The 22,592-nt window shown below is 41.0% G+C and overlaps 1 protein-coding gene across 1 annotated transcript; it reads left to right on the top strand.

Moving 5' to 3' along the window:
* Positions 1-2,885: 2,885 nt before the first annotated feature.
* On the top strand, positions 2,886-21,377 carry EIF2S3 (eukaryotic translation initiation factor 2 subunit gamma). The gene is made up of 12 exons (XM_066249891.1): positions 2,886-3,032; positions 3,566-3,629; positions 5,212-5,339; positions 5,424-5,545; positions 8,814-8,908; positions 10,539-10,697; positions 11,912-12,046; positions 14,461-14,555; positions 15,117-15,261; positions 17,048-17,217; positions 17,578-17,750; positions 21,152-21,377. Exons 1-12 carry the CDS (start codon positions 2,964-2,966, stop codon positions 21,213-21,215), a joined length of 1,419 nt encoding a protein of 472 aa, XP_066105988.1. The 5' UTR covers positions 2,886-2,963; the 3' UTR covers positions 21,216-21,377.
* The last annotated feature ends 1,215 nt before the right edge of the window (positions 21,378-22,592 follow it).

Below are 22,592 nucleotides of genomic sequence, written 5' to 3'. Positions count from 1 at the left end.
GATTGATGCTTCTCATCTCTCTCCGTTCCTGTCTGTCTGTCCCTATCTATCCCTCTCTCTGACTCTGTCTCTGTAAAAAATAAATAAATAAATAAATCCACATCTACTAGAATGTCTATAATAAAAAGAAAAGACAGTATCAAGCTGTGGTATTGTGACAGTGATATCAAGTTGATGAAGATGTGGAGAAACTGCAGCCTCATTATTGCTGGTGGGAAAGTAAGATGACAGCCACTTTGGAAACGTTTGGCTGTTCCTCCAAATGTCATACATAGATTTACCATAGGACTCAGCAATTACACAGCTAGATATTTACCAAGAGAAATGAAAACATGTTTTCATAAAAATTTGTACACAAATGTTCATAGCAGCATTATTCACAATAACAAAAACATGTACACGAATGTTTATAGCACTATCATTCACAATTGCCAAAAAGTGGAAACAATCCAAATATCCATCATCTGGTGAATGGATCAGCAAAATGTGGTATGTCCATAAAATGGAATTACATTCAGCAATAAAAAGTAATGAACTACTACTGATGGATGCTACAACATGGATGAACCTCAAAACCATTATGCTGAGAGAAGCCAGAAGCAAAAGGCCACATATTGTATTTTTCCATTTATATAAAATACCCAGAAAAAGCAAATCTATAGAGACAGACAGACCACTAATGGTTGCCTGGGGCCAGAGATAAAAATGAGGATTGACTGCAAATAATGGATACTGAAGATCTCTTTAGGAGTGATAGAAATATTCAAACTCTGGATGTGGTGATAGTTGCACAACTCTGTACATTTACTAAAAATCACTTAAATGTATACTTGAAACAGGTGAATTTTATGGTATGCAAATTTTACCTCAATAAAACCCATTTTCTAAAAAGAACATGCTTGCAATTGCATATGAATTCCAGCTCTGCTACTTACTAGCTCAGGAATCATAGACGTGTTATCTAATAATTTTAGGACTCATTTCTTCACCTGTCCAATAGTAATAATAGTATATATATCTAAAAAATAAATAGTATATACCTCATCAGATTGTTGTAAGGATTAAAGTTAATACTTGTTAAGTCAGTGCCAATGTTTAACTACTATTATTGTTATTTTATTTATTTATTTTTATTTTCCAAGAGAAAGGAAGGGAGATAGAAATAGACTTCTGCATGTGGCCCCACCAGGATCCACCCTGTAACCCCCTCCTGGGGTCAATGCTCTGCCCATCTGGGGCCATGCTGGCAACATAACTATTTTTAGCGCCTGAGGCAGAGGTTCCATGGAGCCAACTTCAGCAGAGCCATGGCTGCAGGAGGGGAAGAGAGAGAGAGAGAAAGAAAGAGAGAGAGAGAGAAGGAAGGGGGAAGGGAGTGGTGGAGAAGCAGATGGTCACTTCTCCTGTGTGCCCTGACTGGGAATGGAACCCAGGATTTCCACACCCTGGGCTGACGCTCTACTGCTGAGCCAACCAGCCACAGCCCTATTATTCTTATTAATGACATTATTTCCTGTTATGTTTCTACTTCCAAAAGTTTCTGACAATAAAGCATATATTATCAATGAATTTTATATTTTTATTGCTATACTTCACATACCATAAGATTCACCCTTTAAACTGTACAATTCACTGGTTTAGTATATTCACAAAGTAGTGTAACTATAACCACTAATTCCACATTTTTATCACCTCAGTGGGTTTTCTGAATTGGCTGGTACAACTATTTACAATGTAAGATCAATTCTAAACTTACAAACTTGTAAGTTCCTAAATTCAGAACTAAATGCCTTCACCCAAATACAATATATACAGTTTCTACCATTACTTAACCAATGAATGCATTTATCCAAACAACTTCCTATTTTAGGTAAACTGTTGTACCTAAAAATTATGAAAATACACTCATTTTAATCTTAAGTACTCAATGAACACAGGTAACCTAAATTCTTATTCATCTCTTATTAAAAATTTTTTACTAAAAATGAATTCTTGTTCATGATAGAAAATTTGTAAAGCATAAAAATGCATAAGGGAGAAACAAAACTTGTATTCTTTTTAACACTGGATAAAAAAGGGTTAAGTCTCAACTATCTTCAATTTTTTAAATATCGATTTAATTGGTAATCTTTCCATTAAGGAAGTGGGGTTTTTTGGATCAGTTTTATATATATATATATTTTTTCTTTTTTTAAATTTTATTTTTGTTGGGTCAGCTGTTTAAAAAAACCTCTCTGGACGTTCTCACCGACACCCAGCCTCTATCCTCCGCTTAACTGCATTCTAGCGCCACCACAGGCCACCTCCCTAGTTCGAGAAACCTTTCTCCTAGGACTCTGCTTTTGCCATCTCTGGGCCGCGGAACCTCCGCGCGAGGGCGCCCTCCCCGCCGCCTGCCAGGTGACGCGCGGCGCCGTGAACGTGGCCAGCTCAGCGCATGGCCTCCTCCCAGCCAATAGCTCCGTCACAGGTGGGCCGGACCCCAAGCCAACCTCGCCTTATTAAATTACGGAAATCGGTACAGAAGGACATTCCCACACTCTCTGCGCACACCCTAACTCTGGTTCCCAGGTTCCAGGGAAACCCTTCTACCCATGCGCACGAGAAACGGAAATGACTTCTCCGTTGCCAGCGCGCTCGCGTCGTTAGTTTCACCCGCCCACCAAGGGGCCTTTTTGGGGCTGCCCTCACATATGCCTGCACAAATAATCAACATGTCTGAGACAGAGAGATCGCGAAACTTTGCCTTATGTTTTCTGGCCATCTTCCCGGCAGGTAATATATGAACCCATGAACAAAGAAGTCCAAGCAGTGAGGCCCTACTGCACCGGTCATCTCCCGTTCCCTGGCCAGGGCCCTAGTCAGCCTTCCCGCCTTCGCCCCGCCCTCCTCTTCCGCACTGGCGGGCCTGCTTGTACGGTTAGGCTGTCGCCGCGGGGACACTTCCTTTTTCTCCGGACAAGATGGCGGGGGGCGATGCTGGAGTGACACTGGGCCAGCCGCATCTTTCTCGTCAGGATCTTGCAACCTTGGTAAGGTTTCGATCTGGCAGGATGCGGAGTGAACTCGGGAGTGGGGATGACAGAGCCTCCCGGGTGGCGTTGAGACAAAGCAATGCCTGGCTGTCCGGAGCATGCTTAGCTCCGGAGCCAGACGCCCTAAGCTGCCGCCGCCTGCCTCTTAGCAAGTCCGCGAGTTGGGGAGGGTGGTGGTGGTGGTGAGATCGTCAGACCTCGAGATAGTATTAAATGTCATTGAGCTTTTCACTTTTGAGTGAGAAAGGAGTGTCTACACTCGACTCGGTGCTAATGCTGTCAGTGGTGGGGCGGCCTCGAGCCTCTACATACCCCATAGTGAATGAAGGTGTAGTGTTGTATAACGATGAAGGACTTTTAGGGGTTCCCATTCATCAGAGTACAGATTGCTTATGCAGGAAAAGCGCTTTAGAAGTGGAAGAGAGCTATTCACATGGTGGCGAGCCGTAAATGAAATGTCAGGTTACAGGAAAAGTTGTGATCGCTTTATGTACCGTGATTAAAAATAAAAGTAAAATATTTTATTGCAGGATGTTACTAAATTGACTCCACTTTCACACGAAGTTATCAGCAGACAAGCCACAATTAATATAGGTAAGATAAGACAACTAACTTCTTGGAGACCTTTGTTGTTGATCTCTGGCAAGTGGTTTGAATGAACCTTTTCCTTCGTGTGATTACCTGAATTATAACGAGGATGCCAGTATTCAAATAGACATTGAGTACTTGTGAGCAAAGCACCTCCCAGATTTCTTTGGGAAGCACATGCTGCCCATGCCTAGCTTACAGACTAGGTGAGAAAAAGATAAGGACCTATGAGAAGTTTACTAGCATAAGGTGATATGTAGTCATGTAGCGCTTTAAAAATGCAGCTCTACTTGCCACGGTGTTATTGCAAGGGCAGGGTTTTTTAAAGTTTTATTTGATATATAGGCTGTTATTAAGTAGAGTATTTTTTCTTCTTAATTGACACCTAGAACTTTAGAGGAGAACTTATGTCTACTGAGTGTAAATTTGGGGTATTTGAGAGTCCATACAAACAGCACAGTAAAACCTACTTAAAAGTAAGGCTCCACCCTCAGGCAATTAAAAAGTTAGAAGATGTATGCTACCTTTGATAGCATTACCGTAATTAAATCTGGATTGTTCTCTCATTTTCATGGATTCCTTTTGGTTGGGCTCATCATACCTATTTATTTCATTCTGGGAATACTGGAAAGTTTCTGAATATACAAGATAGTATGTTTTTTATTGAGTATTTATTTCAAATGAAGGCAATCTCTTCTGTGATTAAAAGCATGAGACTATGGAGAATATTATGCTAAGTGAAATAAGCCAGGCAGAGGAAGAAAAATATCATATGATCTCCCTTATATGTGGAATCTAATGTGCAAAGTGAACTGAGGAACAGAATAGAGGCAGAGGTGGGGTCACAGGGAGCAGAGGGACAACTGTCAGAGGGAAGGGGGATGAGGGGATGGGATCAGAGAAGGTGAAGGGATTAGTGAAACTATATACATAACAGAGATACAGGTAACAGGACAGCAAATCCCAGAGGAAAAGGGGGAGGGACAAAAGGGGTATAAAAAGGAACACAGGTGGGGGTGAGGGAGTTATAATCAGTGGGACTCTTGAACTCATGTAAACACAATAAATTAAGAATTAATAAATAAAAGAAAATGCATAAGGAGAAAAGAATCATGCAAAATAAAAAAAAAGAACTAAAAAAACCCATGAGACTAATAGATTTTAGTATGCTGAGTATGGTTTTTGAATAAGGTTATCAGTTACATGGAAAGTTCTCTTCAGTCCTCTCTGAGAATGTTTTAAGTAGAAAAGAATATATAGGAGCAAGAATTTGAAGTCACTGTTGATTTTCTGTTGATTTTTTTTTTTTTTTTTTTTTTTTAGAGAGGGCGGAGGGGGAGAGAGTTAGAAGGAGAGAGATAGAGAAAGAAGGGGGGAGGAGCAGGAAGTATCAACTATATATGTGCCTTGACCAGGCAAGCCCAGGATTTTGAACCCGCAACCTCAGTGTTCCAGGTTGACGCTTCAACCACTGTGCCACCACAGGTCAGGCTTCTGTTGATCTTTATAGTGAGTTATGGCTTTGGGTTTTCTCCTTTAACAGTATTTGGAAGTGCACGTGAATTAATTTTTTGAATTTTGTCTGTAGGTACAATTGGTCACGTAGCTCATGGGAAATCCACAGTTGTGAAAGCTATTTCTGGAGTTCACACCGTCAGGTTCAAAAATGAACTAGAAAGAAATATTACAATCAAGCTTGGATATGCTAATGCCAAGGTGAGCTGTGTACTATGGAACTAGAAATGAACTTGAATTAGAATGCGCTGATAACAAATCCGATCTTTTCATTGAAACTTTTAGATTTATAAACTTGATGACCCAAGCTGTCCTCGGCCGGAATGTTATAAATCCTGTGGAAGTAGCACACCTGATGAGTTTCCTACAGACATTCCAGGGACCAAAGGGAACTTCAAATTAGTCAGGTGACCTCTTTGGTGCTTCATATTTTATTGTCTTGGGTTTGGTGCTTTTTTGAAATATTTAACTGAGATATTAAGCAGTGAACGTAATTGCTCAATGGTTTTGTTATTTTTCCATTATTTTAATTGTCTATAATGACAATAATTTGAAAAGTCAAATATTTAAACCTAAGATACTCACATGCAAGTTCTCCAAAGGAAAAGTATCACATAAGCAGAATGGGATGGAGGAAATACACTTTATTGGATTTTTTCTTTTTTTAAGAGAGAGGGAAAGAGGGACAGACAGGAAGGGAGAGAGATGAGAATCATCAATTCATAGTGTGGCACCTTAGTTCATTGATTGCTTTCTCATGTGTGCCTTGACTAGGGGGCTCCAGCTGAACCAGTGACCCTTTGCTCAAGCCAGCGACCTTGGCCTTCACACCAGCAACCATGGCGTTATGTCTATGATTCCATGCTCAGGCCACCAACCCCGTGCTCAAGCCAGTGACCCGGAGTTTGAAACCTGGGTCCTCAGTGTCCCACGCCAAAGCTTTATTCACTGCGCCACCGCCTGGTCAGGCGATTTATTGGATTTAAGGGATTCTTTTTGTCAGGCTCCTAAATTTCTTTTAAACAGTGTTGTTTTTGTTCTTTGATAGGGGAGACAAAGCCAGTCTTTTTTTAATTTTTAGAAACTTCAATTCATTGTTCCATTTATTTATGCATTCATTGGTTGATTCTTGTATGTCCCCTGATGGGGGATTGAACCTGCAACGTTGACATGTTGGGACAATGCTCTAACCAACTGAGCTACCAAGCTAGGGAAAGCCATTCTTAATTACCTCTTAATTAAGTGCATGGATTTGTTAGCCATCTATTTTCTAAATATGATTGCATATTCTGGTTCTTTATCAGAGGGTACTAACATGAACCTATTGATGTTTATGGGGGTTGGGTTGCTCCACAAAGAAATTTTAGATTGGGGGAAGGGCTCCGACTAGGGAGAGGTGAGAGAGGCCCTTGCCTTGGGCCCACAATTTAAGGGGGAAAGAGGATGCTAAAATACCCTCAGTAGTTACAATAAATAGTATTGTAAGGCAATTTTATTAAATTAATGCAAGGATATTGGGATAAACAATATCATTTGTTTAAATAAAGATGGGCTTGAAATTACTGATTTTTCTTTTATTTCAGCATCACTTTTTTCCTTATTTTGGGTTCAGCATGGCATTGTTACGGATCTTTTCTTCATTTAAAATTTGGATATTTTGGCCCTGCCTTGGTTAGAGCATAGTCGCAATACACCAAGGCTGCAGGTTCAATCCCCAGTCAGGTCACATACAAAAATCAATCAGTGAATGCATAAATAAGTGGAACAACAAATCGATGTTGCATGCACACGCGCTCTCTCTCTCAAAAAAAAAAAAAAATCAATAAAAATTTAAAATTCTGATATTCTGTTCATGATGCATTTTTTGCATTAGTTTTTTTAATATTAAATTTAAATATTATTTATCTTGATTATTAAGATTTTTTGTCACCCCCTTACATTTTGCACTCATGGCAAATGTGTCACTTGGCTCACCCTAGTTTGGACCCTGATCAGAGGTCAGCAAACTTTTTCTCTAGAGGGCTGACAGTATTTTTGCTTTGCAGACCATAGGCTCTCTGTTCTAGCTCCTCAGCTCGGCCCTTGTGTTATGAAAGCAGACATAGACGGTGTGTGCGTGACTGCTATGGCAGTGGGTCGGGTTCGGCTTGTGGCCGTAGTTTGCTGACCCCTGTTTTAGATAACTGTGAGCACATAGTTGTTTAAAATAATGCTTCTGGCCTGACCTGTGGTGGCGCAGTGGATAAAGCGTCAACCTGGAAATGCTGAGGTCGCCGGTTCAAAACCCTGGGCTTGCCTGGTCAAGCACATATGGGAGTTGATGCTTCCAGCTCCTCCCCCCGTCTCTGTCTCCTCTCTCTCTCCCTCTCTCTCTCCTCTCTAAAAAATGAATAAAAATAATAATAATAATAATAATAATGCTTCTGGCCTGACCTGTGGCAGCGCAGTGGATAAAGCGTCAACCTGGAAACGCTGAGGTCGCCGGTTCAAAACCCTGGGCTTGCCTGGTCAAGGCACATATGGGAGTTGATGCTTCCTGCTCCTCCCCCCTTCTCTCTCTCTCTCCCCTCTCTATAATGAATACATAAAAAAATCTTTTAAAAATAAATAAATTTTTAATAATAATGCTTCTGAGTGAGTAGCATGGTTGTTTTTTAAATAGTGCTGCCATCTCCACTTTAGCAATTCCAGCTTTTCAATGTGCTAGAGAAGTTTTTGGCAAATTATTTTTTCAGATGGCATTGCCCATTTTGTTAACACTTTTAGCTTTCAAATAGATAGCATTCTCTATATATACTCTATACCAGGAGTAGTCAACCTTTTTATACCTACCGCCCACTTTTGTATCTCTGTTAGTAGTAACATTTTCTTTTCTTTTTTTTTTAAATAAGATTTTATTTATTCATTATAGAGAGGGGAGAGAGAGAGAGAGAGAGAAGGGGGGAGGAGCAGGAAGCATCAACTCCCATATGTGCCTTGACCAGGCAAGCCCAGGGCTTCGAACCGGCGACCCCAGCGTTTCCAGATTGACGCTTTATCCACTGCGCCACCACAGGTCAGGCAGTAGTAACATTTTCTAACCGCCCGCTGGTTCCACAGGAACGGTGATTTATAAAGTAAGGAAGTAACTTTACTTTATAAAATTTATAAAGCAGAGTTAAAGCATATAATAATAATTACTTAACAAGTACTTTAGGTCAGATTTTCACTATTTGGCAGAATAAATCTTTATAAATTAACTTCTAAATCAATCTTTTATTTATACTTTGGTTGCTCTGCTACCGCCCACCATGAAAGCTCGAACGTCCACTGGTAGGCGGTAGGGACCATGTTGACTACCACTGCTCTATACCTTCTTACTTCCACTGGCTTTGGGAAGTCTTGGTTCTTCAGTTATTTCTAGCTATCACATGGCTAATTTCCTTTGCTTTGTAACGATCTACAATGATTTGACACTCAGCGAGTAGGTAATCTTATTTCTAAGGTTTAGAAATGCCAAGTCCTATAACCACTTGTCTTTATTATAGCAGTAAGAATTATTTTTACATTTTTATTCTATATTCATATGTAATGTTCATAGTCCACATTTAAAGTGATTTAGTTTTGGGAAATCTATAACTTGCATCTTGAAGTATGGGTTGATCTTAGGACTGACTGCTGTTTCTCCATTGTTAGACACGTTTCCTTTGTTGACTGTCCTGGCCATGACATTCTGATGGCTACTATGCTGAACGGCGCAGCAGTGATGGATGCAGCTCTTCTGTTGATAGGTAAATGCATCAGCATTGGTTTGGACAAATCAGTGTGGAGCAAACCCAAAGTGAAATATTTAAAGGGGAACTAAGGCCTTTAAGGGCCATATTTATTACTTGAGGGTGACATGAATGAAGGAAACTAACATGAAATCCAGGATGGCGTCCCTGCCTACCAGCGATCACGAAATGTTAGACAAGGTAGACCTAGGGCTGATGTCTTGTGAGAATTCATATGGCAGTATATATATATATATATATTTTTTTTTTTTTGCATTTTTCTGAAGCTGGAAACAGGGAGAGACAGTCAGACAGACTCCCGCATGCGCCCTACCGGGGTCTACCTGGCACGCCCACCATGGGGTGACGCTCTGCCCACCATGGGGCGATGCTCTGCCCATCCTGGGCGTCGCCATGTTGCGACCAGAGCCACTCTAGCGCCTGAGGCAGAGGCCATAGAGCCATCCCCAGCGCCCGGGCCATCTTTGCTCCAATGGAGCCTTGGCTGCGGGAGGGGAAGAGAGAGACAGAGAGGAAAGCGCGGCGGAGGGGTGGAGAAGCAAATGGGCGCTTCTCCTATGTGCCCTGGCCGGGAATCGAACCCGGGTCCTCTGCACACTAGGCTGATGCTCTACCGCTGAGCCAACCGTCCAGGGCCGGCAGTATATATTTTAAAAGCTTAGTGGTTCCTTTCCCCCACTTAGATCGCATAAAATGATTTACTATTTTAATTTTAAATTTACATGTAGAAGTACATGTACCTTTTTTCTTTTTTGTCTGAGCTGTCCACTGCAACAGTGACGTATAATGTTTTTAGATGCAGATCTCATTCTTAGAAAGTGTTGAAGTCTAGACCTAATTGGGGTTTTCAGAGCTAGGGTTGTGCTACCTTCCTTACATGAACTGTTCAGAGATTTATTGCTTTGGAATATAACTTTTTTAAAGTATGCCGAGCAGATACGGTATAGGACACCTGAACATCACTGCTCAGGGAGGGTGATCGTTTGAGTGCCCAGCCAGACATGCCTGCTTCTTTAGAATACGCTGTTTGGTATCTTCCCAATTCCCTCCTTCGTTAGGGAGTAGCCTCTGATAGTTGAAATCCATAGACTCTATTAAGTGTCTTTCCCTCTTACTCTTTCAGAAGCTTGACTAGGCCAGAACATTTCTAATACTAGATGGAACCTTATTCTTGAGCAAGAGCTGAGGGCAGACCCCAAGATGCCAAACTTGTTGATTCCAACCTTCTTGCTTAGGACCAGTAATAGGACCCCAACGATGTGATATCCAAGATTTTTGCTTTGAATAGGGCTAGGGCATTCAAATGTTTCATTCGTTGGATGGCCAGTTAATTTTTTTGGTAGTAAAATCCACATAATGTCAAATTTATCATTTTAGCCATTTAAAGTATACAGTTCAGTGGCATTAAATGCACTGACGGTGTTGTACAAGCATCACCACTATTTAGTTCCAGAACATCTTCATTACCCCTAAAGGAAGCCCTGTGCTGTCAGCGGCCATTCTGTTACCCCTTCCTTCAGCCCAGCCCCTGGCAACCACTAATCTGCTTTCTGTCTCAGGGATTTGCCTCTTCTGGCAAATATTTCTAGCTAATTCTCATGCATCATTTTTATTCTTTATCATCTAGCTGGTAATGAGTCTTGTCCTCAGCCTCAGACTTCTGAACACCTGGCTGCTATCGAAATTATGAAACTGAAGCATATTTTGATTCTACAAAATAAAATTGATTTGGTAAAAGAAAGTCAGGCTAAAGAACAGTATGAACAGATCCTTGCATTTGTACAAGGTAAGAAGGCATAATATCTGACACATCCATGAGTCACCTTGAGAGCCGTTTAATTCAGATACCAGATGTTAAATTAACTTTTTTTTTTTTTTGTATTTTTCTGAAGTTGGAAACAGGGAGGCAGTCAGACAGACTCCTGCATGCGCCCGACCGGGATCCACCCGGCACGCCCACCAGGGGGCGATGCTCTGCCCATCTGGGGCGTTGCTCTTTTGCGACCAGAGCCATTCTAGCGCCTGAGGCAGAGGCCACAGAGCCATCCTCAGGGCCAACTTTGCTCCAATGGAGTCTTGGCTGCGGGAGGGGAAGAGAGACAGAGAGGGGGAGGGGTGGAGAAGCAGATGGGCGCTTCTCCTGTGTGCCCTGGCTGGGAATCGAACCCGGGACTCCTGCATGCCAGGCTGACGCTCTACCACTGAGCCAACCAACCAGCCAGGGCCGAAACTATCATTTTTTAATAAAAAATCCTCCTCAGTGATAATACAATGAACAAAAGCATTTTTTTTAATTGGTCCTAAACTATTGCTGGGTAGTACTTTGAGAATTGGAACTGACGATCATTTATTGAATCTTCAGAGTCCCATTCTTAAACAGCATAGTATTTTCATTTCAAGGAAGACATAAAGATCTTAGTGTGGACGTTTGATTCTCTCTGAGCCTTGTTTTCTTGTTTAGAAAGGTTGACTTCCCATGAACCCAACTCTATCGTAATGAAAAAGAATAAGTCATATTGATTAAAATCTAATTGTTCGTTTCATTTCTTTGACCAGCCTGTCTGACATATAATTAATAAGGAGCAAATATTATATGTGCAGCAGTCTTTGATTAGCAAAGAGTCTGTAATTTTATCTTGACATTTATATGAAGATTAATTACATGTTATTAGAAATCTTTCAACCAGTAAAGTGCTCTTTCCCAGGAGTATTAGTGTTTTATTCCTTCATACAGTTTTTGTCATTTTAGTATATTAAATATAGCTATTCATATATTTTGACATTTTCTTTCCTTAAAGGGAATGGTATTAATTTTCACGAGTAAAAGCAAACAGAATACTTCTACCTCTCTAAATAGAATTATTACTTTCTACTGGTTGCTGGCATTTGGGTGAGGGTGGTTAGGCATCTCTTTTAGTAATTGAACATTTTCATGTAAAATGTATAGAGCAAGTTTTGTATAATTGAAGAATTCTGACTTTTCTCAATTTGATCATATAGGTACAGTAGCAGAAGGAGCTCCTATTATTCCAATTTCTGCTCAGCTGAAGTACAATATTGAAGTTGTCTGTGAGTACATAGTAAAGAAAATTCCGGTGCCCCCAAGAGATTTTACTTCAGAACCTCGACTTATTGGTAAGTGATAGAATTTGTCTTTAACCCTTAATTGGATCTTTTCTATATTGGCAGTTCCCCTTTTTGCAGAGGTAATAATAAATTTAATCTCCATTAAAAAAATTTTTTTTTGGAAATTGATGAATTTTGAGACTGTATTGGCAACGATAGATTGCATTACTGGGTGAGGAAAAGAGTCCTGAATGTATGGGATGTTCTATGATCAAGATGGGATGTTCCACAGTATTTTCTGTGCAATTCTGTTGTAGTCAGGAACAGGATATTAAAACTCCCATACAAATGATTTCTTCTTTTTTTTTCTTTTTTTTTTTTTTTTTTTCAGAGACAGAGAGAGAGTCAGAGAGAGGGACAGGGACAGACAGACAGAAATGGAGTGATGAGAAGCATCAATCATTAGTTTTTCGTTGCGCATTGCAACACCTTGGTTGTTCATTGATTGCTTTCTCATATGTGCCTTGACCGTGGGCCTTCAGCAGACCGAGTAACCCCTTGCTGGAGCCAGCAACCCCGGGTCCAAGCTGGTGAGCCTTGCTCAAACCAGATGAGCCTGCGCTTAAGCTGGCAACCTTGGGGTCTCAAACCTGGGTCCTCGGCATCCCAGTCCGACGCTCTACCCACTGCGTCACCGCCTGGTCAGGCACAAATGATTTCATTGTACCATTAACATTAATGAATATTTTCATGTCCCTTTCACTTTTATTTAAGTTCATAATACCAATATTGGTATAATTTGATCATTTAAGCTTGTGATCTCTACACAGAGATATAAGTCTTTTCAAAACTGACTTGGAGCCCTTCTGGGCCTTCACCCAGGGCCCACCTGTATGTTGTGGGTGGTTGTGATGTGCACCCATTATTAAGGGATACAGCTTTCAGGACCCAGATGCACATCATGGAGTCCTAGAGCGTTTTGTAGCTTTAAAACTAAATTTTTCTGAAACAATACCTGGGAAACTTGAGAAGTTTACCTATAACTACCTGTTGCTAAATTTGAATAAATTCTTGCAGAAAAAAAAAATAATAATAATAATTTTTATTTCAGAAGTCATAATGTAGAGATGTATAAAGAAAAAAATCCATAGTCTCCCTGCCTCCCATTTCTAGCCCCTTAGCCCTGGAATGACCAGAGTTAACAGTTGGTGTATAGTATTCCCATGCCTCTTTTTGTTCATATCATCATGTATAAACATATACGTGTTTTTATTTTAGTTTTTCTTTGTGGAGGTGGGATCATACTGTGTGTTATTTTAGTAACTAGTTTTGTTGTTGTTTTTTTAATAGTATAGGAGAGTTATCCTTCTAGATCATTACATACAGTTCTATATTATTTTCTTTTTTTCTTTAATGTTTTATTTTATTGATATTTTAGAGAGAGGAAGGGAGAGAGCAGGAGAGAGAGACAGGAACATCTGTTCCTTTATGTGCCCTGACTGGGGATTGAACCGGCAACCTCTGCACTCCAGGTCAACGCTCCAACTAACCGAGCTCTCTAGCCAGAGCTCTTTTTTTTTTTTTTTAAGTGAGAGGATGGAAGATAGACTCCCACATATACCCTGACTGGGATCCACCCTGGCACCCCCATGTGGGGTCGATGCTTGAATCAACCAAGCTATCCTTAGTGCCTGAGGCCGACACTCAGACCAACCAAGCCACTGGTTGTAGGAGGGGAAGGGAGAGGAGGAGGGGAGAAGAAGCAAATGGTCACTTTTCATGTGTGACCTGATTGTGGATCAAACCAGAGATGTCCGCATGCTGGGCCAATGCTCTGTCCATTGAGCAGATCGGACAGGGCCTGATTCTACATTTTTTACTACCTACGTGACACTTCATAGTATTGATATACCATAAAATATCTCCTATCAATGAACTTTTAAGCCAGAATAGGCGGTGGCGCAGTGGATAGAGCATTGGACTGGGATGCGGAGGACCCAGATTCGAAACACTGAGGTCACAAGCTTGAGTGCAGGGTTGCTGGCTTGAGTGTGGGATCATAGCCATGACCCTATGGTTGCTGGCTTGAGCCCAAGGTCTCTGGTTTGAGCAAAGGGTCACTCACTCTGCTGGAGCCCCCTGGTAAAGGCACATATGAGAAATAATCAATGAACAACTAAGGTGCTGCAACAAAGAATTGATGCTTCTCATCTCTCTCCCTTCCTGTCTGTCTGACCCTATCTGTCCCTCTCTCTGTCTCTGTCACATATACAGAAAAAGAGAACTTTTAAGTTCCTCCCACTTTTCTGTCCAAAATAAGGCTGTAGTAAATTTAGTTGGAATAATAATATTAGATTTTGTCACAAAATCACCTCTGTGGTGTAAATCTTATGTGTCTGGTCTTTTAGGAAAGTTAACTTAGAAAAGAATATTTTTTCTAAAGTTAAAAGGAACAGAATTGGCTTTAATATGTTTCCTTTTAGTCATTAGATCCTTTGATGTCAACAAACCTGGCTGTGAAGTGGATGACCTCAAGGGGGGTGTAGCTGGTGGTAGTATTCTAAAAGGAGTGTTAAAGGTAAATTGGGTTTTGTTCATTGTGGTGGTGTTTTAATTAGGGTAGCATTGGTTAATAACATTATTTACATTTCAGGTTTTTACAACTTTATAATACAACATCTGTATAATCCATTGTGTGCTCACTACCCTCACTACCCCAAGTCTAGTGGTTGTGGGTTTTTTTGTTTGTTTTTCTCTAGCCTTTATTTATTTAGTTAGTTTTTTCAATTACAGTTTACATTCAGTATTATTCTGTATTAGGTTCAGATGTACCTCAAAGTGATTAGAAAATCATGCACTTCCCTTGTCTGAATCAGAAAAACAGTATAGGATTCCAAATTGGAAAAATAAATGTTTTCTAAATAAAAAATAAAAATTTTTATTCATAGTGTCTAGTACTTGATATAGACGTCTTTGTTTCTGTTATGCTTTTTTAACATGTCTGACCTCTGACTTTATAGGTTACTCATGAGTACGAAACACATTTTTTGTGGGGCTAGGACTTTTTCATGTCAGTGGGAAATGTGTTGTCCCTAATGCTGCTTACAGTACTTCCGATTACCGATGTATATTTTTGTAGGTGGGCCAGGAGATTGAAGTCAGACCTGGGATTGTTTCCAAAGACAGTGAAGGAAAACTCATGTGTAAACCGATCTTTTCCAAAATTGTGTCTCTCTTTGCGGAACATAATGACCTTCAGTATGCTGCCCCAGGCGGTCTTATTGGTAAGGAGTTTCCTCTCCTCCCTGTGCTTTTCATTTGTGGTGCTTTGCACGTTCTCATGGGAAGTGGATTACCCAAACAGATACAGGTTTTTAATTGGATATTAATTGGATGGGGTGGGGGAGCATACATGTGCTTAAACTGTTAATTTTAAGTCATAAGATGATTTCGTGTGTTGTGTGTTTTTTTTAAGACTTTATTTATTGATTTTACAGAAAGGAGAGGGAGAGAGAAAGGGAGGGGGGAGAAGCGGGAAGTATCAACTTGCGGTAGTTGCTTTTGGTACGTGCCCTGACCAGCAAGCCTGGGGCTTTGAACCGGTGACCTCAGCATTCCAGGTCGATGCTTTATCCACTGCGCCATCACACGTCAGCCTCATGTGTTTTTCCGAAACTTACTTTTTTAGGGATGAAAAAAGAATACATTTTGGTTTAGTATGTAAAGCAGCTCCTTTTTAGCAATAACAGAAGTTTTACAATCTAGCAGTTAAAAATACCCAACTGTACCTTCCGGGGAGGCATCTACATGGTTGGGGAGTAGAGAGCGCTTGTTTTTATGTATGTTTCGCAAATGGAAAGTTACCAACAAGTCTTGCTTGGAACGCTGAGGTCACCGGTCCGAAACTCCGGGCTTGCCCAGTCAAGACACGTATGAGAAGCAACTGCTACAAGTCGATGGTTCCTGCCTCCCCACACCATTTCTCTTTCTCTCTCCTCTCTCTAAAAAAAAAAAAATCAATAAAATCTTAAAAAGAAAGAAAGTTACCCACAAATGTCATTTGAATTATATCAGATCATATTTACACTGAGGTGGGAATGAAAGAAGATATCTCCCATTGTGTACTAATTACTGAGATAATTTATGGTTTTCTTGGTCCCTTACAACTTAGTGTATTACCAGATAACCATAAAAAGGCTAGGTTAAGTGACAGTCAGAGGTACTGTGCCTTTGGATTAAAGAAGAAAATGGCGAAGAAGGAGTTTGCCCTTTGGTTCTATGGATTTGGCTATATAATTTTTCTACTTTGTCCTATAACTAAGAATTTATTGTATGTGTTTTGTTTTCCTTTTCAACCTTCATTGAAGATATTCAGACTCATTTTTGAATTAGGCTATAACCTCTTTGCCCTTTGTTTAGGGATTTAAATCAAGGGATTTTTTTTTTTTTTTTTTTTTTGTATTTTTCTGAAGCTGGAAACGGGGAGAGACAGTCAGACAGACTCCTGCATGCGCCCGACCAGGATCCACCCGGCACGCCCACCAGGGGCGAAGCTCTGCCCACCAGGGGGCGATGCTCTGCCCCTCCGGGGCGTCACTCTGCCGCGACCAGAGCCACTCTAGTGCCTGGGGCAGAGGCCAAGGAGCCATCTCCAGCGCCCGGGCCATCTTTGCTCCAATGGAGCCTTGGCTGCGGGAGGGGAAGAGAGAGACGGAGAGGAAGGGGGGGGGTGGAGAAGCAAATAGGCGCTTCTCCTATATGCCCTGGCCGGGAATCGAACCCAGGTCCCCCCGCACGCCAGGCCGACGCTCTACCGCTGAGCCAACCGGCCAAGGCCGGGATTCTTTCTGTTTTCAAATGCCCAAGTAACCTGTGAGTTTGCAATTCTATTTCTTTGGGCATTTTGTCATCCTTACCTAGCTATTACATGACTGTGAAAATATAAATGTGTATTAAAATGTAGAGGTATGTATGTGCTGGACTTCTTTAAGTTTTGAGGTAAAGAACTTTATAGGGGAAAAAGTTGGACCCTACATACATATATATATTATATACTTTATTTTATATCAGGAGTTGGAACAAAAATTGACCCCACACTGTGCCGGGCTGACAGAATGGTGGGGCAGGTACTTGGTGCAGTTGGAGCTTTACCTGAGATCTTCACAGAATTGGAGATCTCCTATTTCCTGCTTAGACGGCTTCTGGGCGTGCGCACTGAAGGAGACAAGAAAGCGGCAAAGGTATGTGCTTTCTGTAGTTCTGTTTCGGAAAAGTGACCGTGATGTTAAGATCAGTTTTATAGTTAAACATGGGATTTTAAAAATAACTAAAGGTGAGTAAGTTTGACTTGCTAAAAATTGAGAACTTCAATATGGCAATCAGTTTTTAGTGAAACCAAACAAAACGGGGGGAAATTCGTCACATATGACAGGGATATAGTGCTGTTATCCATGTGATTTTGGAAGTCTCAGTAAGATTTGGTTGGCAGAGGTGGAAAATGGCTGACATCTGTTGTTGGCAGGGATGAAGGAAAACCGCAGCAGTTTGGGGAAAGCAGTTTCTCAATTTGGGGGTTTGTTTTCCCCCAATTATTTCCCTAGGTGCAAAAGTTATCTAAGAATGAAGTGCTCATGGTGAACATAGGATCCCTGTCGACTGGAGGAAGAGTTAGTGCAGTCAAGGCTGACTTGGGCAAAATCGTTCTGACCAATCCTGTGTGCACAGAAGTAGGAGAAAAGATTGCCCTCAGCCGAAGAGTTGAGAAACACTGGCGGTAAGTTCACTAGCCTTAGTCACTAAGAAAGAAGCCACCATCAGTTTCCTTAAGTTCCTGGTGGTGTACACGCACACTTTTCCTGTATTTTCTAAAAACAAAGATATTCCATAAGCACTTAAAGAAGTTTAATATTGGCCCGGGCGCTGGGGATGGCTCCTTGGCCTCTGCCCCAGGCGCTAGAGTGGCTCTGGTCGCGGTAGAGCGACGCCCCGGAGGGGCAGAGCATCGCCCCCTGGTGGGCAGAGCTTCGCCCCTGGTGGGCGTGCCGGGTGGATCCTGGTCGGGCGCAGGAGTCTGTCTGACTGTCTCTCCCCGTTTCCAGCTTCAGAAAAATACAAAAAAAAAAAAAAAAAAAAAAAAAAGAAGTTTAATATTGATGAAGTACTGAAGTCTGCAGTCTGTGTTCCAGTTTTATTGTTTGTCCCGATGATGTCCTCTGGGGCCCTCCAGTCTGGGATCATGCATTGCATTTAGTCTCATGTGTCTTTGATCTCGAATCTTGAACTTCTTCAGCCTTTCTTTGTCTTAACTGACAGCTTTGAAGAATACAAACTAGTTCCTTTAGAGACTGTTCCTCAGTTTTAGTTTATCGAACCTGTAACCTAGGCATATTGGGACAACACTCTTAACCAACCGAGCTACCCGCACAGGGTGTTCCAGAATCATCTTGTACCTCCTTTCTCCAGTTTGGAATTGGCCATTTCTCTGAGGAACCCTAGTTCCGTTTAGTGGGAAATGGGATTTAGAAGTGAAGATCTCGGTGCTGAGTGTGCTCATCGCTTTTAAGGTGCTATTGCTTCTGGGCCCTTTCTGTTCTGTGGCCTCATCATTGCCCATACTACCATCACTTCGCGCTTCAAGACATTGCAGAAGATTCCTAGTTTGCCTCTTCGTTACTGAAGAGCTCAAACATTTTTATCATGCTGTGCTCGGTAATTTCCAGTAGCTTCTCACTACTTTCCATTACTCAGGACCTTTCTGGAAGCCTGCTTCAGTGCATTTTATATTTCCTCCTGCTTTGTCTCTAAACCCTCTGAATCAGACTATTGTGTGCCCTGTGTATCCCCGCAGTTCTTCAAACTGCCCTTGACTCTTTGTTTTTCCGTCACTATCGACCCCTTATTGAGGCTTCCTTGACCCTCTGCTCCATGGTGGTCTCTAATGACTTACTGTTCAGAAGATCTGAATTACTATTCTCCTACTTATGTTAAACTTTTTGTTGTCTTTTCTTTTTAATTTTGAAATTTTAAAAAATATTTTATTTATTGATTTGAGAGAGAGAGAAGGGATAGGGAGCAGAAAGCATCAACTCATAGTTGCTTCTGATATGCACCTTGAGCAGGCAACCCTGGGGTTTCGAACCAGCGACCTCAGCATTCCAGGTCGACGCCTTATCCACTGCGCCACCACAGGTCAGGCTTGTTGCCTCTCAAGTAAATAATCCTGCTTTGTGGTGACTTATGCCCACTGGATTGTACTCTTTTATATGATTGTACTATTTGTCATTATAGACTAAGGTGACCAACTTTTTTACAATGAAAAGGAGGACAAAAATAAATTGAAGAAAACAATATAAATAGAAGAAACATTTTATTCATTGCAACAATACACTATAATATGATAAATGCACAATAAAAACATTTGTAATATTTTATATTGTAATTGTGCTTACATGCCTATTAATTTTTAATATTGTAAGAAAAAATACTCATTTATTAAAACTAAATCTCAAACAAAACCACTAATTTAGAGTGATATTCAGATATATTTATCATTTTCTAATTAAAAACATGTTTTATGCAACTATTTAATCAAAATGTGTTATTAATAGATATGGTTTGAGGTTAGATTTCCACTTTAAAACTCGAATTTTGGAAAAATACTTGTAAATAAAATTATAGGTATTTGGAAATTATTAAATAGATAATGAATTAATAAAATGTGAATTGTGCTTCCCTGTCTATGATTGAATATTCACTGAGAAAGAAATAATCGTGAGTCTGCAATGTCGAATGCGCTGTGTTGTGTTTCAGTAAGAAGTACACAAAGCCATTTGCGCACTCAGTATATCGCACGCTCTCTCAAGGTCTCCCATGCAGAGCGCATGCGTCTCATAATCGCGTCTCGCGCACTGTACAGATCCTTGACAAATTGTCATACCAAATACAAATAGGTCACATTACACGCAATAGATCGACTCTGCATCAATTGAATACAGATATTTACAGATTAGTCTTCCAATATCAAAAAGGAGGACTTGTAGGAGGACACTTTTCGAAGGAGGACAGAACTTACAAAAGAAGGGCCGTCCTCCTTAAAGGAGGACGATTGGTCACCTTATTATAGACATACTGATTTTCAGTATATTTTAAAATTGGCCTAAATAGTAAACTTTCAACAACTCTCAACATGGGATACATTATTCTCAGTTTGAATGACACATTTCCTAGATTAGAACAGATTTTAAAAGAAAGGATTTGTTTGTGGAGAATCTATCCAAATGAAATGTTCGGCTTTGCTTAAAATTTGGCAAGTAGGAGGCCCTGGCTGGTTTGGTCATTGGATAGAGCGGCAGCCCAGCGTGCAGAGCTTGTGGGTTTGCCCCCAGTCAGGGCACATATAAGAAAGCAATCAATGAACAACTAAAGTGATTCAACTATGAGTTGATGCTTCTTGTCTCCCTTTTCTGTCTCTTTGTCTTGCAAAAAAAAAAAAAAGCAATTATGTTAATATTGTTAAAAGAAATGAGAGCATCTGACTGATTCTTACATTCTTTAGAATTGTGGTTTTAACCCACATGTAAATGGGTTTCGTTCTAGAAGCTACAGTTGAGATAGCAGTCCAGCCTGGTCATTGAGGAGAGCAGACATTGCAAGAGGGAGCGAGGCCTCTGCTGTTGAGAGTAATCTGCCAGTCGACTGTCAAGTCCCGTAGTTCTTCTCTTACTTTCCCTTACCAGCCCAGGTCAGGCTGACGCCTTCTGATATACTGAGTTGCTATGGATGGTAAACAAGCACTTTTCAAGGAGAAAAGAATAGAGAATGAGATTTTTTAAAAATATTAGACTGAGGGGGTTTTGTATCAGCATAGTTCCTTAGGTGGATGGGAAGGCTCTTGGCTCTGAAGGGAGAGGTATATTTCGGGAGAGTGAAGATGAGCATATTTATAGTAGCAACTTTTTTTTTTTTTTTTTTTTGCTTTTTCTGTCATTCATTCTGGCTAGAGCCCATCTCTGGGTCCAAGGAGCTAAGACGATAGTATGAACTTGCCTTTTGAAGGAGCAGGTTTTGGAAATATTCCGATTTAGCAGCTAGGCAAGTAAAACCACTTATGTCATCATTTTGTGGTAATGATGATGAAGTATACAAAAAAACTCACAGTTTCTTTTCATTTTGCAGTTTAATTGGTTGGGGTCAGATCAGAAGAGGAGTGACAATCAAACCAACAGTAGATGATGACTGAAGAACTTGCATCAAGCCACATTTACTATTAACATTCTAGGGGGGTATTTTCAAAGCTGTGCTGGGGAACGAATTTCGACCTTGTTAACTGTTACCTCATTTTCTGGCGATGAAAATGTAACTTCTAATACTGAAATAAAGTCTATAACAAGTGCAAAAACCATGGGTTTGTATCTCTCAGAAATTAATCCGTCACCAGTCATGTCTAATTAATCCTCACTGTCGGTTTCAAACGGACCTGCTACAACCAGCTTTTGCTGTAGCACATGTACCACCAAAGCCATTTGAAATAAAAATTTTCTTCTCATTTTCATCTTTTAGTAGCTCCAGGTTCGAAAGGTTGTTACATCAGTAAAAACTTGGAGATACAGATTCTTGAAGATCAGCTACCCTTGGCGCCATTTTCTGTTGCTTTATCTTCACAACTTTGAGTAAAAAAAAAAAAGTAATAGGTTCAAATAAAATGATCCTTTAGGGCTCTGGTCGGCAAATTGCGGCTCGCGAGCCACGTGCAGCTCTTTGGCCCCTTGAGTGTGGGTCTTCCACAAAATACCACGTGCGACCTCGATAAGGAATGTACCTTCCTAAATAGTTTATAGTTTAAGTTTAAAAAATTTAGCTCTCAAAAGAAATTTCAATCGTTGTACTGTTGATATTTGGCTCTGTTGACTAATGAGTTTGCCGACCACTGCTTAGGACAGTGGTTTTCAACCAGTCTGTGGAAGAATTGACCACCCTGATGTTGTGTGAAGATTATTGGGTCTGTAATCATCGGGTCTGTAATCTTTATTTACCACAACATCAGGGTGGTTCTCAGAGGGAAGGGGGAAGAAGGGACAGGATCAAAGAAGGTGAAGGGATTAGCTAAAAAACAACACAGACAGCCAACAGTGTCGACAGCCAGAGGGAAAGGGGGGAGGGGAAGGAGGAGGGCGGGAGGGGGGAATGCAGTGGAAAGACTGCTTGGGGTGGAGGTTGGGGGAATACGATGCAGGGTGTAGAGGTGTTATACTGAGTTGTACACTTGAAACCTGTGTAGTTTGGTGAACCATGTCAACCCAGCAAATTTCAATAAAAAACCCCAGGAGGGTTGGTTAACTTGCCGACTGGCCCGAAATTTCTGGGGGACTGGCAGTTGAAAAACACTGCTTTAGAGCCTGAGTGTTGTTTCCATGGACACACCTTCCTCTTCCTGGACTAGAACACAGGAACTCACCCGTTCCTCGTGAAACCCTGCCATTGTTTCTGTGTTGGTTGAGACCTGAACTGCCAACAGCCTACTCCCGTTGGAAAATCCTGTTACACCAGGTGATTCTAGAACAGCAAAACAAACCTTTCCAGGCCTTACTTTAGGACAGGGGTAGTCAACCTGGTCCCT

This window comes from Saccopteryx bilineata, chromosome X (genome assembly GCF_036850765.1).
Source record: "Saccopteryx bilineata isolate mSacBil1 chromosome X, mSacBil1_pri_phased_curated, whole genome shotgun sequence".
Taxonomy (NCBI): domain Eukaryota; kingdom Metazoa; phylum Chordata; class Mammalia; order Chiroptera; family Emballonuridae; genus Saccopteryx; species Saccopteryx bilineata.
The sequence above is the reverse complement of the archived record's forward strand: the minus strand, read 5'-3'. Positions and strand labels throughout refer to the sequence as shown.